The sequence below is a fragment of the Oryzias latipes genome, chromosome 2, assembly GCF_053564925.1.
Source record: "Oryzias latipes strain Hd-rR chromosome 2, Olatipes_Hd-rR_3.1".
NCBI classification, from domain to species: Eukaryota; Metazoa; Chordata; class Actinopteri; order Beloniformes; family Adrianichthyidae; genus Oryzias; species Oryzias latipes.
Genome location: NC_136238.1, coordinates 13,323,199 through 13,340,865, shown reverse-complemented (window position 1 = coordinate 13,340,865; position 17,667 = coordinate 13,323,199). Strand labels below are relative to the sequence as shown.

At 38.6% G+C, this 17,667-nt stretch overlaps 1 protein-coding gene across 6 annotated transcripts in view; it reads left to right on the top strand.

Moving 5' to 3' along the window:
* Positions 1–17,440, top strand: part of scn1lab (sodium channel, voltage-gated, type I like, alpha b) — a 45,514-nt gene extending 28,074 nt beyond the window's left edge. For all 6 annotated transcript variants that reach the window (XM_078942992.1, XM_004066661.5, XM_011484196.4 and 3 more), the window contains 10 exons: positions 1,320–1,455; positions 3,413–3,567; positions 3,667–3,840; positions 4,021–4,143; positions 5,981–6,256; positions 6,786–6,839; positions 7,095–7,232; positions 10,494–10,598; positions 10,687–10,957; positions 11,047–17,440. In XM_078942992.1, the coding sequence (XP_078799118.1) occupies positions 1,320–1,455; positions 3,413–3,567; positions 3,667–3,840; positions 4,021–4,143; positions 5,981–6,256; positions 6,786–6,839; positions 7,095–7,232; positions 10,494–10,598; positions 10,687–10,957; positions 11,047–12,236 (2,622 nt within the window). In that variant the 3' untranslated portion in view covers positions 12,237–17,440. The remainder of the gene's footprint in view (positions 1–1,319; positions 1,456–3,412; positions 3,568–3,666; positions 3,841–4,020; positions 4,144–5,980; positions 6,257–6,785; positions 6,840–7,094; positions 7,233–10,493; positions 10,599–10,686; positions 10,958–11,046) is intronic.
* The last annotated feature ends 227 nt before the right edge of the window (positions 17,441–17,667 follow it).

Genomic DNA, 17,667 nt, shown 5'->3' with positions numbered 1-17,667 from the left:
TGTATTATCTGTATTATTCAAAAATGACTTTGTTTGCTTTCATTCTTGTGTTATCCACTTTTGTTCCACTGCAACTATCATCTACAGTTCAAATGAGACTGAAGTTGTCACTAGAATCTCAGTTGCCATATAAAAAACAAAATGTTAGGCTAAGATTCAGGCCTAATGTCCCAGACCCAGAAAAAGTCAAATATAACTGCCTCTGTTGAAGAAGACTAAGATTCGAAGGATAATGAGCTTCCATAAGACGATGAACTTGTAAGCAGCATGCTTCCATCATTCCCATGCCGTATTAGCTGGGTCCCACGGCAATCAGGGCTGCTGCACTGTCTAGGATGACATGTTCCAATGATGCTTCACACACTAGACGGATGAATCAAATACCCTGTTTGCGTGCCCCTTCTAAAAAAAAAAAATCCAAATATCAAGCAAACCATTACCAAATCGTCTCACAATATGCAGATGACTTTATAATATCTATTTAAAAGGCAATGTTAGGCTTTTAAAAGTGTTGGAGTTGAAAAATTCAACACAAACACCAATGAACTAAACATCAATAACAACCTTTGTACCTTTAAAGTCCTATTTTTAGACCTGTATGTTCTTTGGGTGTGCATGGGTGCAAATTGAGGTATGAATGGGTCAAAACAATGCCAGACCACATGCTGTCTTATAAACAGTGCGCAGTACTGGTTTTTGCTGGTAAGCTAATGTGGTTATCAATATACCTCAACGCAAACAGAGGGAGCTTGTACACTGCTTTCAAGGAATGGAAATGATGTGTTTTCATGACACTGAGAAAAAAAGGAATGGGGTGGAAGTTTTGAAGGTTGGGAAAGAGTTTATGGAAAAAGAGATATATTTTTAGAAATGGATTAAATGACAATTTGGACTTGCTTCTCAGTGAACATGAAAACACCACAGCACACGTTCTGCTTGGAACTATTTCAGGCTTGAATTGATGATGCACTGGAATACTGCATGCACTCTTCCTCAAACTGAGGTCACATCAAATGTATCCACAGTGCATTTCAACCAAACTCTGTAATTTGATTGGAGCCATCAGTTAACACTAATAGCAAAGCCTGTAGGTACATTTGATCGATGCTGCATGTGATGATGTCATGACTTTAAGAGCCCAACTCTGTGAGCTATTTTTCTGCCAAATCCCCACTATAAGGGTTGCAGTTGTGGCATACATGCGAATGGGGACTTACAGTGATAACCAGCTCAGAAGGTTGGCTTCATCAAGTCACTGTCCCATCATGTATTGCCATGTAACTGTGTTTTTTTTTCCATCTTCCTTTTTGCAAATGCAGAAGCTTGATGTGGAACCCCAGCCTCTGAGTTCTTCAGAGGGGAGCACAGTTGATATCAGACCCCCAGGAGATGGGGTTGATTCAGTGGAGTTGGAGCCAGAGGAGTCGTTGGACCCAGAGGCCTGCTTTACAGAAGGTAAGGGTTATTGGATGTTGAAAAAAGTAGATGGAATAATGAAGGTAGAAGTGTTTGAAAGACCTGATGTAAAGTAAGATGCTCCCAGATGTTGTTTTTGCTACATTTTGCAACGTTCTGAATCCCCTGGACAAACTTATTATCGTAATAGCAATTAAAGACAAATCTGGAAACTCCTTCTGGAGTCACTGGAAACTTTTTTGGTGTTAAAACAGAAATGTGAGAACATATTACTTAGCTATTTCTGTTATCGCAGAACAGGAAAAGGTAGTGCTGTGAGGCTTCGCACACCCCCCCAAAGTAGTCTCGAACGGTCAGTCTGACAGTCAACTGCCCCAGCAGCTGCAGTGGGCGAACTGTGATCTACACATCACATGAATCATGGATTCAAATCCTTCATCAGATGGTTCTGTACTTAACTTGACACCCATATGGTTTTTTTCACCTTTGCGGCCAGCTACATTTCCAAATTATGGGGACATACACCTTACACCAAAGTCATAGTGTGCAACTGAAATGGATTATTCTTGGCAGGAGTGACGAAGAAGATAGTGTTTTTTTTGGAAATCAACCATTTTTTTCTGTAGAACTAAATATTGTTAAAAGGTTCTTACTTATTTTAATGTGTCTTATATAATGGTATACTATATTCCGCAAAAAACTTAATCCAAATAATATGCCAATTAAGTGATGGCACCAATGACCAATTTTGTGTGAGCTGATACTTTTCTCACTAAGGAGTTGACAACATTGTCAAAAATCCATCTTAAGCTGTTCTCAGTTCAGTTCATAATAATCACAACATGGAATAAATATCTCATCCTCCTTACTAAAGTAAAACACTACTGCGAGATATTGCCAGGCCATTTATATTAATAATTTAAAATGATCTGGCAGACCAGATATAATTATTCGACGGGCCAGATGCGCCTCTCAGCTTTGACACGTGTGGTACATAAATAGATGGTCAAAGAGAGATGCAGTGTCATTTCAAAATAATAATAATGCATTGGATTTATCTGTGCTTTTCCAGCTGCTCAAAGTGCTTACAGTGTAAATTATTCTTTCACTCCTTACTTATACTTGGTGACGGTAAGCTACTGTTGTACCCACAACAGACTGTGGCAGACTGACAGCAGACAGTTGCTGCCAGTTCGCGACTGCGGCCCCTCTGACCATGACCGAGATCATTCATGCACATTCATGCTAGTAGGCAGTTGCGTTAAGGGTTGCCCAAGGAATGATGTTAATTGCATTGATTGTTGCCATTGTTCATTCCCCTCTGGGAATCAAACCCTGGATTCCTGGATGGTAGCCTTTCACCTTACCACTCAAGGTACCAGGCAACTGATGCCCATTCAAGAACGCGCTGAACGCTGGTTCTTAAATGCGCTTTTAGCATACTGTGTTCAAACTAGACTGTCGCTAGTCAATACTAGCAGATCTATTCACAGTTGGAATAGGCTTGGTGTGAAATGTTGAAGCAGTGCAAATCTTGCGAATCTTGCTCCAGTCTTTTTCTTTAACAGCTCTATTCTGATATATGAAATACTTGGTGTTATTCAATTTCGGCCAGACACAAACGACACAACCCATATCAAAGTCAAGTCCCTGATTAGTCAGAGTTCAACTGGTTTAATTTTCAACATACAATCAATGGCTGCGTTTTCTGTATATAGAGCCTGAAAATGAACCTAAAATACTGCGTAGCATTGCATGAACGCAAGAGTTTTGAACCCCTAAGCCCAAAACACGCATTTATGCACATTTACATAGACTTTGCTTGAACACACATTGCTGAGGCTGGTGTGAACGTGGCATTAGTGTCCAAGACTTGTTTTCAGTAGAAAAATAGGTGACTGCAAAAATGTGTCAAGAAATAATAAATTTGTCTCAGAGTTATGTTTCTTCATTTTAAGGGGGGCGTTGCTCATTCCTGTTTTGTTCATGTGTACAGGCTGTGTAAGCCGATTTCAGTGCTGCCAGATCGATGAGGAAGCAAACAATTTTAAGAGCTGGTGGACACTCAGGAAAACCTGCTTCATCATAGTGGAGCACAACTGGTTCGAATCTTTCATTATCTTCATGATTCTGCTTAGTAGTGGAGCTCTGGTAAGTAGGTGCTAGAGACCTTACTGTGTGCTGTTTTTGACAATTTCTCTAGCAAATTGTTGAATTTTTTTACTTGTTTTGTTTTTGCATCCTTTGCAGGCATTTGAGGATGTCTATATTGAGCAAAGACGAACCATAAAAACAGTGCTGGAGTATGCAGACAAAGTCTTCACATATGTCTTCATATTGGAAATGCTGTTGAAGTGGGTGGCGTATGGATTTGTTAAGTACTTTACCAATGCTTGGTGTTGGCTGGACTTCCTCATTGTAGATGTGAGTGTTCAAAGAAAAACAGTCTTATTGATATTTCTGTTTTAAAGTTGTTAGAATAAAAAACTTTTTAGAGAATATACTTTTTTTTTGCTATTTATTTAACTTTTTGTGAAACTGTTTGGCTAATAGTAAACATACATGATTTTGTTTCACTCCTTCTATGATATAAATACCTTTCAGGTGTCCTTGGTCAGCCTTGTGGCAAATGCCCTGGGTTACTCTGAGCTCAGCGCCATCAAATCTCTGCGGACACTACGAGCTCTCCGGCCCCTCAGGGCCCTGTCTCGGTTTGAGGGCATGAGGGTAAGAACATCAGGGTTGTGAACTGCAAATATCTGTGGACAGGCTAAAACCTCAACTAAGAAAGAAGGAGGAAATATTCTGTTTACTAACAATAAATATTAAGCGAAGCTAAAAAAGTTAAGAAAAATGTATTGTTGTTTTAAAGACCCACACCGATGAAAATTGTGTTTTGGGTGATTTTAACATGTTGTCATGGCATTTTTCTGATGACGGAAGACATTTGTAAAGAAGATTAAGCAGGTCTTAAGAGTATTTCTTTATTCACATCGTTGTGAATAAGGAGAAGAGAGAAAACACAGTTTGATTAAAGATTGTATTTGGGACAAAGGAAATATGCTGGGTGGGGCACAAACAATGCAGAGGGGTAGGGGGGCGGTCCCGCCCACAACTAATTTTGGCTAAAAGTGGCACAATCATAGTTATAGATGACTGGGAACACTTTTAAAATAGATTAGAGTGGCTCTTTAGAGGCTTTTATCTTATCCCTACGCATAGGTTAAGTCCTAAAGCTAAATACATGAAGAGCTAAAGCAGTGGCAGCCTTCTATTCAAACTAGGGGTTCTCAAAGTTTTTTTTAGCGGAGGGCCAAATCAAGAACTCGATTTTAGACTGGGGGCCAATTTTGGTGAAAAAAATGCATAAACAGAAAAAGTTGTTTTTGATAACTTTAATGACCAAGTGTCATTTGTGCAGTTAACCAGATGCTGTCGGAGGTTGCTGCCCAGATCTTCTACTCGTCTAGTAATTGTATCATTTGATAGACTTAATTCTTCAAAGTTTTTTTTTTGCTGTAGACAAACAATGTCAGCAACTTTCAGCCTACATTCTTTTTACAAACTCCCCGTCACTTAAGGGCTTGCTACGCCGGGCAATTTACAAAGCCTCAACGTAGCTAGCTTCTGTCACAGCTTCACTGGATTAAGCCATTTTTTGTAAACATCTGCTGTGCAGCATAGCCTCGTTGTAGTTCTTGGATCTTATTGTTCCGCTCCTCGCCGGTAATTTTTTTTGTAGTTTTTATGATTTGTAACATAGTGATGATTTATATTAAATTATTTGTGCATTTCAAATTATTCCAATAAGGATAAAGTTTTTTATTTATTGTTAGCTTATCAGTGACAAACATGTTATATCTAAGGGTAGTCCTCTGCACTGAGGAAACAATGTGTGACTGTTGAGAGAAAAATTCATTGAAAACAAAAAGAAAAATGTCAGTGCTTCCTTACTCTGCTTACTTTTTAAAAATCCTACTTTAACGCATAACTTCATGAAAGTCAGCATTGAATTGTTTAATTTGCCTATAGTTATTTGAAATGAATCTAGGTCTGCTAGTTGACTTTCTGTAATGCTATCTTCTCCTTGTAATTCAACTCTGCTTTTCTCTCTGCATGACTTTCTTCATATTGTGCCAATGCATTACTGTTTATAGATGTTATCAAGCTTTGTTTTCTGATGTTGCTTGTGTTGTTCCTTTGATCTGTAATTTTTTTCTTTTATGTGTCTTTTTTTCCATTTGCAGTCAAACAAAATATTGTGACTTCATCCCGCCTCTCTAAGGTTTTTTTCTGTTTTGCTTTTTTTACCTATCGAATCTGAACCTTTTCACCTATCCACCTTCTTCCCAACTGTCATGTTAAATGATCTCTGTAGACATGTATGTCATGAAGGCCTCCTATAATTCTTGATTAAGGCATGGGCGAAGTGATAAAACAGATATCCTAAAAGCATCAGGATTTTAGAAATACATGTAAACGTTTTAGAGTTAAATAATGTAACGGTATTAAGCATGCTGACATGCACAGTCCTGTTGAATTCCTCTTTGTTGAACCTGTCCAGGTGGTGGTGAATGCCCTACTGGGAGCCATCCCCTCCATCATGAACGTGCTCCTGGTCTGCCTCATTTTCTGGCTCATCTTCAGCATCATGGGTGTAAATTTGTTTGCCGGAAAATACTACCACTGTATCAACACCACTACAGAGGAAATGTTCCCCATCGACATCGTCAACAACAAGTCACAGTGCCTGCTGCTGGTCAACGATAGTGCTCGCTGGAAAAATGTTAAAATCAACTTTGACAATGTGGGAGCCGGTTATCTCGCTTTGTTGCAAGTGGTGAGTTGCAGTAACACATGGTACCACGAATGTGATATTAATCCATGGCTTTAGAGAATCATTGACAAATTAAATTGTAATAATACTGAAATCTGACAGAAGGATAAAAACTTCTGGCCAATTATTCAATCAAGAGACACTGAAAACAAGCAACTACTAAACTAGCAAAAAACAAGTGCACCAGGACAAGAAACAGAGTGACATTGATGTTTCAATCCCACTGGGATGTGGTCAGAATGCCTTCCAGTGGAGTTGAAAGGATATGGGTGCTGGAAAGTGGGAGGTTGCAACATTTTCTGCTACAAATGCTCTACCTTTGTCTGTTTTTTTTTTTTTTTAAAGAATCAAATAAGCTGCCATCTTGCAACTCCATTAAGAGAGTGCTAATTAAATGTAATTGCATTTATGGTCAAGTTTTTTGTTGTTTTTGCACAAAAAATTGTATTAGTTGACTGTCAGTAAAGGAAAATAGGAAGAAGGCTTTTCTAAAAATTGCTTGAAGATCAAAATTATTTTTTTCTGCTTCCAGGCAACATTTAAGGGATGGATGGACATCATGTATGCAGCTGTTGACTCTAGAGATGTAAGTCACTTCTCCAGAGTCATTTGTGACAATGTAAGATAAAATATTTTTTGTTAGCAGTTGGAAGATTTATAACTAATTTCCATTGAAAAAACGTTCTTGAAAATTGGACTGAGAGATTAACAAAACAGCTTAAGGAACTACTACTACTACTAGTCATAATTAAGAATTAGATGTCTGCTAACCTTAGACTGTTCTTATGTGTTAATAAGTTATGTAAACTGGTGTGTCTTGTCCATTCTTCTCTGCATCTAGTTGGAGGATCAGCCTCAGTATGAAGTGAACCTGTACATGTACCTCTACTTCGTCATTTTCATCATCTTTGGCTCCTTCTTTACCCTCAACCTCTTCATTGGTGTCATCATCGACAACTTTAACCAGCAAAAGAAGAAGATGAGTTTCTTTTATTTGCACTTTTGCTCATATATTGTTAACTTTGAGGTACTTCTTTTTACCTCAAAGGATTTTTCATGATCCCACCCCAATGTTGATGAAAGCATCTGACATCTGTTAAAAAATGTATGTAAAACAAGATTATTGTTTAACGCATAACTTCATGGAAGTTAATGTTGAATTGTTTCAAATTCATGTGCCTTATTTTGCAACACCACAGTCACTGACACATTTTCTCAGACCAGTGGGAAAGGGAAACAGATGGTATATTTTGGTATTCTTGGGCAGAGTCTTGGTAACATGAGACCTTCATGCCTCAAAAGTGTTTAAGCTGCATCAAAAACTTTAACACTCATCGTCGCAACCTTCCATCTTTAATGTTCGGCTGTCTCCTAACACTAAAATATGCGTGCTCGGTAGAATCTCAGATTACTCTAGAACAGGGTTGTCCAAATCAAGGCCTCAAGGGCCAGTGTCCTAAATGTTTTCCACCCAACCTGCCATTGAAGCTCCTTATTGACTAAACACACCTGATCCAGGTAATCAACAGCAGATTAGGTAGGGTTTCTAGAAAACTAGAAGGAGGCCGGCCCTCTAGGCCTGGATTTTGGCACCCCTGGAATAGAAACTGCTAAAATAGAATGGCAAGACAGTCACTTTGTTATAGTGTTTAAATAGATTATTAGAGTGGGTAATTTTTTAGACAACTGGGAAACTTGATTTGTGAAACAATGTCAAAGGAGCTTACCTATAGTTTGACCTTAAAGCAGTGTTTTTCAACCAGTGTGCCGCGGCACACTAGTGTGCCGTGGGAGATGGTCAAGTGTGCCGTGGAAAATTGCCCTCATTAACTGATCTAAAAGCATTTCCCATCTCCAGGAAATCAGCTCTTTGTTCATCCAAACAGGTCCTGATAAAACACTGAGTAGTTAGGAATATAAACGATCATAAAATACTTTTTTCTTTGTGTTTATTTGATTCTATTAAAGACATTTTGATAAGAATGACGGTAACGCGAAATAGCTGCAGCTATAACTGTGTAGGAAAAGTCCCGCAGCTTTTACTGTCTCCACGACTCCACTAATCATTCTTGAAGGCTTAATCACATGTCATCAGTCTGACCAATCAGAAGTGGTTAAAGTCTCCACTTCCTTGTTCCAAATTAGCTCATAACTAAGTCAGTTCCGACAAAAACACCAGCTAAAGCTCGTCTTTAGCGGTGTAGCTTTCCACAGAATCCGGTATCAGACCGTGGAACAAGTGAACAAAACCATGAAGCTCAGAGACGCGAGTCTTTCTGCCGTTTTCTCGCAGTTTTCACACTACATCTCCCATGATGCATTGGCTTAAAGGGACAGCGTCTTGAAAACACAACAAACATACAGCTTGTATGTAACTTAACTTTTATTACATCTTTTAGAAAAACATCTGCAACTTCCTGCTTTTTCTGCCACAATTATCACAAAAATGCAAGTCAGATTGCCGGGGGGGGGGGGGGGGGGGGGCTGTAGATCAAAACAGACTATGAGTTTCTGCTTTTTTATTTTTTTTTGGGATACTGGTGTGCCGCGGGATTTTTGTCAAGGTTAAAGTGTGCCGTGGCTCAAAAAAGGTTGAAAAACACTGCCTTAAAGAGACATGCTAGGTGGAAACTGAACAGTAGGGGTGCAAGGGTTAATTTTAACGAGGATTCGACTCATTATTATTTGTGGTTGCTGATACAATTCATAGCAGCAATCCAATTCACTGTCCTAAAACTGACGGGCCGGCGTGCTATTCATCCCTGTTTAACTAAGCCCCACAACAACTTCTTTGGGCACAATAGTCCTATACAAGGATTTTGAACTACATTTTTTTGATGAATTGGAGGAGAGTAACATGCAAATACGTGAAACGAAAATAGTGAAACGCAAATACACGTCGGAACGCTGTACTGCTGTTAGCTTTGCTCATCTCCTGATTTAGCAAGGATTTTGTCATGCCGAGCCAAATAAACGCAGAACCAAGCTAAAATGTGCCCCTCTCAGCCAGAGCCCCAGGATTAAAAGAGATGCTCAACAGAGTAATGATCAGCTGCTGCTTGGTGAGGGCCTGTTGCTGCCCAGGATTGCTACTGGAGCATGAGTCACAGAGAACACCCCGCCTGCCTCACACATGCACCAGCGTTGCAGCAGATGTCGTCTGGGAACACTCCCTCCACTCCGCTAAGAGCAAACAACTGGGAACGCCCAGAAGATGGGGGAGGGTGACATAAAGAACGAAGTGGAGGGGGTGTCAAATCTGTTTCCCTCCTCCACTATTACAGTTGACTGATACAGTTTCTCCGTCAACTGGTCTGAGTTGTCTTAGAAACTGTATCAATGACTGTGGTGCTGTCCTGCAGCCAGAGCAGCACACAGATGGTAGTTCAGTGTTGACACCAGTACTTCTTCCAGATACACATTACATGCTCACTGAACAGCTCTGAGGCTGTGACTGGTGCCTCCCGTACGAATCTGTGAGGGCCATTAAAGACAGCAAAGTGACCATGGTGGTTTCAAAATAAAAGACAAATACAGGAAATGCACAAATACTTGTATTAATGTGTAGCAGTAAGATTATAAACCAGGTGTTTGTGTAAAAAAATAAAAAGTTTAAAGGATTGATTTGTTATTTTTTAAGGATATTACGGTGGCCGAGAGGTGCAAGACACATTTACATTTAAGATTCAACAACAACAAATCCCAGTAAAAAAATAGTACAGTTGGTGGCTCCGCTGCATATCACTGGGGCCAACCTACAACCACCAGAGGTAATGTGGGCTCACTGTCTTGCCCAAGGACACTTTGACGCATAGGAGGGCAGTCCGGTAACCAATTTTGCAATCATCCGATCAGAGGTCGACTGCTCTAACACTACTCCATGGCCTCCCCATGTAAATAAAGCTTAAACAATTTGTCACAACACATGTGCAACAGAATCATTATTGATCAAAGCAACCTCTTCACCTGTTATACCACTCCTTGATGTTCACAAAGTTGATCTCCGCAAAATAGGGCTAAAAACTAAACCATTTATAGAAAATAAGCTGCATCAACTGCCTAATGGTATCAGTTTTTCAGGAGACAAGAAATGTTTATTCTTTTCTTGACAAACAAATAACCATCTTATGCAATTTAGTTATTCAGCTTATTTTGACTTATATCTATCTATATATTCTTTCTTTTGAGATAATGAAAATTCATGAAATTGGTTGTAACCAGTTTTTTGTATTTCCTTCACTTGGGAGGTCAGGACATCTTTATGACAGAAGAACAGAAGAAATATTACAACGCTATGAAGAAGCTGGGTTCCAAGAAACCACAAAAACCTATTCCTCGTCCAGCAGTAAGTCTGCACCCTGCCCTGGGTCTAACTGATAAGCAACTGAGGCGTAGAGCAACCTAAATGTTTCTGTTCTCTGTCCTGCTTTCAGAACGCATTCCAAGGCTGTGTGTTTGACTGCATCACAAAACAGGCCTTTGACATTGTGATTATGATACTTATTTGCCTTAATATGGTGACTATGATGGTTGAGACAGATGACCAGACGAAGGAGATGGACAAGATCCTCTACTGGATCAACCTGGTTTTCATTGTGCTCTTTACTGGGGAATGTGTTCTCAAAATAATCTCTCTGCGGCACTATTACTTTACCATTGGCTGGAACATCTTTGATTTTGTGGTGGTGATTCTTTCGATTGTAGGTAAGGGGGTCTTCTAAATTCCTCTAAGTCTTGAAACGGTTTGCTAAGTTGATCACATGACTAAATGTGACTTCTTTGGTATTTTTCAGGTATGTTTTTATCCGAAGTCATCGAGAAGTACTTTGTGTCCCCAACCCTGTTTCGAGTGATCCGACTAGCACGGATTGGTCGGATCCTCCGCTTGATTAAAGGCGCCAAGGGCATTCGGACGCTTCTCTTTGCCTTGATGATGTCCCTTCCTGCCCTGTTTAACATAGGCCTTCTTCTTTTCCTGGTCATGTTCATCTATGCCATCTTTGGGATGTCCAACTTTGCATACGTGAAAAAAGAATCAGGAATCGACGACATGTTCAATTTTGAGACCTTCGGGAACAGTATGATCTGCTTGTTTCAGATCACCACCTCTGCTGGTTGGGATGGCCTTCTTGCTCCAATACTGAACAAAAGGGAACCTGACTGTGACAGCCAACTGGAGCACCCAGGCAACAACTACAAAGGCAACTGTGGGAACCCATCAGTCGGCATATTTTTTTTTGTCAGCTACATCATCATTTGCTTTCTCATAGTGGTCAACATGTACATTGCTGTTATCCTGGAGAACTTCAGTGTGGCCACAGAGGAGAGCGCAGAGCCTCTAAGTGAGGATGATTTCGAAATGTTTTATGAGGTGTGGGAACGCTTTGATCCAGACGCCACACAGTTTGTGGAGTACTGTAAGCTCTCTGACTTTGCAGATGCTCTAGACCCACCACTGCGGATACCCAAGCCTAACATGATTCAGCTGGTTTCAATGGATCTGCCAATGGTAAGTGGTGAACGGATCCACTGCCTCGACATCCTTTTTGCTTTCACCAAGAGAGTTTTGGGTGAAGGGGGTGAGATGGACGTGTTACGAGGGCAGATGGAAGATCGCTTCATGGCTTCCAACCCATCGAAGGTGTCTTACGAACCCATCACCACCACGCTGCGTCGCAAGCAAGAGGAAATGTCGGCCATAATCATCCAGAGAGCCTTCCGCCACTACCTGATCCGCCAGGCCATGAAAAAGGCCTCTGCCATGTACAAGGAGAAGCTGAAGAACAGCATGCGAGATCCAGACAAAGACGTGATGGTCATAAGCAAGTTTAACGAGACCTCCACATCTGATAAAACAGACATGACGCCTTCTACGGCTTCCCCGCCCTCCTACAACAGCGTGACCAAGTCTGACAAGGACAAATATGAAAAAGAAAATAGAGAAAAAGAAAACAAAGGAAAAGACTTGACAGACAAAAAGTAATAGACTTCTTAAAAAAAGACAAAGAAAACACATCCGAGCTATGAGGGAAATTTGTTTACAGCTTCTAGAGTGGGTATAGGAGAAATGTGCTTGCCTGTTGACTGTTGAGAGATGAAGAATGCTCTGCCTGGGAGGCCTGAAACAGGGCTGCCGTTATGGGGACGTACAAAAACGTGGGAATCTTCCCAAGGGGAGTAAGGAGGAAAGTTATCCAGCAGACACTGCCAGAGAACATGTGGAACATAGAGCAGCCTCTCTCCAAAACGCTTGTGATTTTCTTTTTGGTCGTTGTTAACTATCTGACACACTTGAGTGTACTGTTAAGTTGTTTGTAGCTAGTGCTGCTGCTACTCTAAATCCAGTGTCTTGAATTTAACAATGGCTGTATCACAAAAAGAAGTTATCTTTTTATTTTTCCTTTTTGGGGGCGGGCCTTCTTTTTTATGAGAAATATAATTTTATTCTTTATAATTTGACGGTTTGTCTACTGCTTTTACTGTTTCACGGTTGTTCAACCATCAAGGGCAGACAGAATCGATGCTGGAAACTGCAAACCACCAGATGCTTGTACCGTGCCAGGTCGGTGTTAGAACCCCGCTGGTTCTTGCAGTATCCTGAAACATTTCCGCATAAGTGCATCCGACAGATAATCTGCACCCACTGATATCTCATCAGTGCATTGTGCTTCTATCTGGACTGCTATGCGTCTGTTTCAGTAAAACACCTGTCTTAAAAATAAAGAAAAAGCTGAATGTAAGCAAGCAAGAGAAATGAGACCAATTCAAATCGTTCTGAAACGACATCACGGAAAATGTTTCCTAGATGCTTTTTGCCAAGATTTTGATGACAAGGTTGAAACCACTCTTGTTTCCATTAGAGTCCATGCTAACCTAAAGAGCGCTGGTCTGATAAGAGTGTCTCTTTTAAAGATAATGGAAAAACACAATACTCTCCAGTTTATAGAAAGTTGACATTAAAAATCCAAACATCAGCAGCCTATTTTTAGGTAACTAAAAAATGTAGCTATGATGTTTGGACATAAATCTGTACAAGCTAACTAGCTCTTTGATGACTTCTGCAGCTAATGCTAATATTCGCTAAGTAAGTCTGCAAACATTGACAGCTTCTTATCACCAAGCACGTCATGCCACTATTTATCTAGTGTATCCAGTGTTATCTTGTGTCTTTCAGTGGCAGACTGCTGTTATTAGAGATGAAAATTCATCTTTTGCAATCCTTATGACCTTCATAAGCTGCTGCACAGTTTACCAGAAAAAAGAAATTGTCTAGTCCTAAAGGAAATTAATTTCAGTAATGTTTACCAGGGCCATCTTCAGAGGTCTTGTAAAAAAACCATTTTCTTTTATGAAAGCCTGTAGTTCTTGTAGTAGCTGCTATAGCTTAGATGTGCTTCGTTGCTGAGATATTGCCCCACACAATTATTTTTTAGAGTAATGCAAAGGACAGGCCAGAAAGTGTTTTTGCAACAACAAAACTACAATATTAGTGGAAAGGTCCTTGAATTTTGAATGTTCAAATCGACAAAAAAAAAAATATTTTTACAAGTCGACCAATTGCTTTGACTGTTTTTCATCAGTTTAGAAAAAGGTACATTGCACTACACAACCTAATATTAAAGTAAGTAAAACCCGAAAAAAAATAAGAAGAAAAAAACTTCATGATCCTATTTGGATCATGTACCAAAACGTTTTTTGTGAAGTCTGTAAATTTAGCAATATGATTTAAGATAGTTGACCCCATATTGGCATAAGGTTTTGAATTATATTAAAGTAAGAAACCAGACACCTTTTGGTACAGTTTACATTTGTGTACAACCACTAGATTATATTATTGTTAAGGAAAATCTAATCATCTCATTTTTTAATGTCCAGTTCCAACAGTTTACTTCTAAAAAGGGCATTTTATTATTGCGAATCTCTACATCGTCTCACACTTATGGGTTCTAACACTGCAAAAAGTTTGGAGTTCGTTCAAGAGTGCCTTGGGTCCAGTTGGGTCATATCCTGTTGAGACCCCAACATCATCCGGGTGTTAGCTTGACTACAGGAAGCTGGATTTAGAGGTATTTCAGTCAGACATTGGTGTGCTTGTGGCCATCTTGTTAAAAACAAATAGTTTATTTAAAAGCTACTGGACAACAAGGTTTACATCAACATTTTCCTCAGACTCTTTTAGAGGGATTTTGATTTTGTCATCCAACTCTTGGTCGGAAAGTCAAGCAGCAAATATCTCTATGGGTTCTGCTGTCATCGGCCGCTGTATTGCGGCGTACACGACGTTCGTCCCACCTCCCCTCCACATCTCCCACGGCTCTTGTAAGAAACACGTCAGTCTTTCTAACTGCTTTGAAGCTGGAAAATAATATATCACATATAAAAAGTTATAATATCACAGATGTTTGTATGCCATTCATGTTGTTAAAATTGAGACGCGAGTGGTTTAATGTAGTGGTTTGGTTTGTGAATAATATAGTTATTTGGGCCCACAGTATGCATCACACTTACATTTGATGTAAGAGCACTTTTTATCCCCACTGCTGTGTCAAAACCACATGTGGCAGTCGTCCATGTCAGCGTGTGTGTGTTTTTGAGGGAGTGTGTTTGGCTCTTTATCTTTGCAGTCATTTGGAAAAGGAAGGGGGAGAAAAGTGCATTCTCTTTCAATGATAGGGGGTTCAGGAAAATGTTTTGATAAGTTCAACCTCAGATGAACAAACCATGAAATGTTACTCAGTTGAAATAAAGAAAAACTAGATGGCAGAAGTATGGGATTCAGTGGCCTGTAGAGCAGTTACTTAAAGCCATTCCCTTTTTTAGGTCTTGGGAAGAACTTTTGCGTTTATTTTTTATTTTTTTTATTTTTTTAGCTAAGCTCTGATGTTTCATTTTTTTAATGTTTTTAACCATTAATTGTCTTCTATGGTATAGTTTGTTACATAGTAAGTTTAGAGTCAACACTAGTTTGCGTCACTCTGTAACAAGCCCATGTCATGGCTCTTCCACTGCCATGCTTGACAGGTTATTCTGTCCATATGCTGAATCAGTTAGGCAAATTTGTCTTTCCTCATGCAAGACAAATACCTTTTGCTATATAAAAAAAAAAGAAAGAAACAAATAGTCCTTTATGTTTTTATTTTATGTTATGTACAGTTTTGCATCATTGGCATAAGAACCGATACATAGAACATAATTGAATGCAACGAAATAAAATAAACAACACTCACATTTATCTATTTAATACAGCAGAGTTTTTTAAGCTTCATTTTGAAATTTAGATCATTTTTTTCCATTTAAATATGATAATTTATCAATAAGTTGGGTAAACACAATGAAATGTGCTAAAAAAATTGCTGTAACTTAGGACAGATTAAGTGTAAGAATGATTGTTCTGGTCAAACATTTATGTTTTACTCTTTTAAGTAGCGAAAATATTTTAGAAAAAGCTTAATATTATATTACCTTAGAAAAAACTCATAGAGGCAATGACTTAACAATGTGAGAAAAAGTTTACTGTGTCCATAATAATATTTTCTTTATTTTAATTTAATGATATGATTCAAAATTTCTATTAATATATGTAATTTTTTTTTCAATTTCACTGGTATTACAAGCCAATGGCATGACAGAAAGGACAGTTTTCTCACTGCTAATTTTTCCACAGGTGTCCAGGCTATCATGAAGCTAACAGGAAGTAGCTTTGCATAATTTTAAAAACGTCCCCAAAACTCTTTTATTTATAAGTACATTTTTTTATGTTTTTACAAAAAAATAATCATCAAAAAGTCACACAACTGCATTGTTTTTTCACTTTTACAAAGCTAAAATAATCTTACCAATTAGGTGCTGAGAAAGAGTCTTGACAGCAGTTGAACTTTGACCCAGGAAGTAACTTCTGACATCTGTTTAAACACCCAAAATAAGGGCATCTGTTGAAAATAATGCAGAAAGCACAAAAATCGTAGGGTAGGACGTCTTCCTAATCTAAAATCTTTTTTTTTCTCATTTATTTATTTTTATTTAAATAACTGAAAGAAAATCAAATAAAAATGTATGTACTTAAAAAAAAAAACCTAACTAACATATTAAATTATCTTCCATAGTTAAAACATGGTAGAACATTTTAGAATGGACTTTTCCGAGTTGATTTTTGAATTAATTTTACGTATTTTCATTCCTATAAAATGGAAGGACCTTTTTTGTTTTTAATGACCTAGTGAGGTCTTGTCTTTCTGTCATTAGCATCTTAACTGAGGCCCGTAGACATCGAAATGTGATCTTTTTTGTGTCTTTCACTCTTAAGATTGTCAGCTGTGTTGAATGTTTTTCCACTTTTGAATGATTTTCTCACTGCAGCATGATAAACTGCATGTTGCTTGGCCTTATAACATAACTACCAAACTTGAATTGATAGTCCAGTCAGACTAAAGTTCATCTGAGGTTGCTTTTAAGTCATTTTTAGATGTGTAGTTTTTTTTTAATGATCATTTCCTAAAAGAAAAATCTTGAATTTTCTATTGAATTGAATAGAAGATACCACTTTTTCCCCCTTTGCTAGAACAAAAAACTGCGAGAATGTCATCCTTCCATCCTCATGTGAGCGAGTGTTTCAGTGCAACTGGGCTCAGCGGGTTGCTTGTAGTTAAACCGATAATAAATAACATTTTTACTGTAGATACGAGTGTTTTTTTCTTTCTTTTTTCTGCATTGTAACACAGGAAACACAAGTACGGTCCCCATTTTTGTAGATACAAACCATGAAACAACCAGTAGCCATCTCATTGCGCTTGTAGTGTTTCAGTGAACTGCATGCAAGACGTGACTACTGTCTGCTCATTTGGTCATTTGATTTTCAAGCCAAAAGAATAAAGGACATATTTTTTTGTGAATGTTTCTTTATTTTCTATTTTTCCTTTTTTCTTTGGTTTTTTGTTACTCGAAGGTGCAAGAGATTTCTCTTATTTTTGTAACTACTGGTATAACATGTGACTGCTTTACAGTTGGAACCGGATCATCAATGTGATTCAAGCTCATGTTACGCCTCACTATGTATCGGTTTGCAAAATGTGACAAGTGACTTTTTTTTTTCTTCTCTTTTTTGTTATAACCAAAGATGTGGCAGGAAAGAAAACAAAAAACCCACAAAAATCTAGAATTTCCAAAATAAAAGTTCTTTTTGGAAGCATATTTTGCATGCAGGCTGAATTTATTCGCAGGTGAGTGAGTGATGTACATCGACAACATTACACACACACACACACACACACACACACACACACACACATATATATATATATATATATATATATATAGTCCTTTTTTTAAATCTGAGAATACATGAAAGCTAACGAAGGCACTGGGTGGAAAATGAATTGAAAAAAAAACAGTTGTGGGGGAAATAGAATCAACATTTT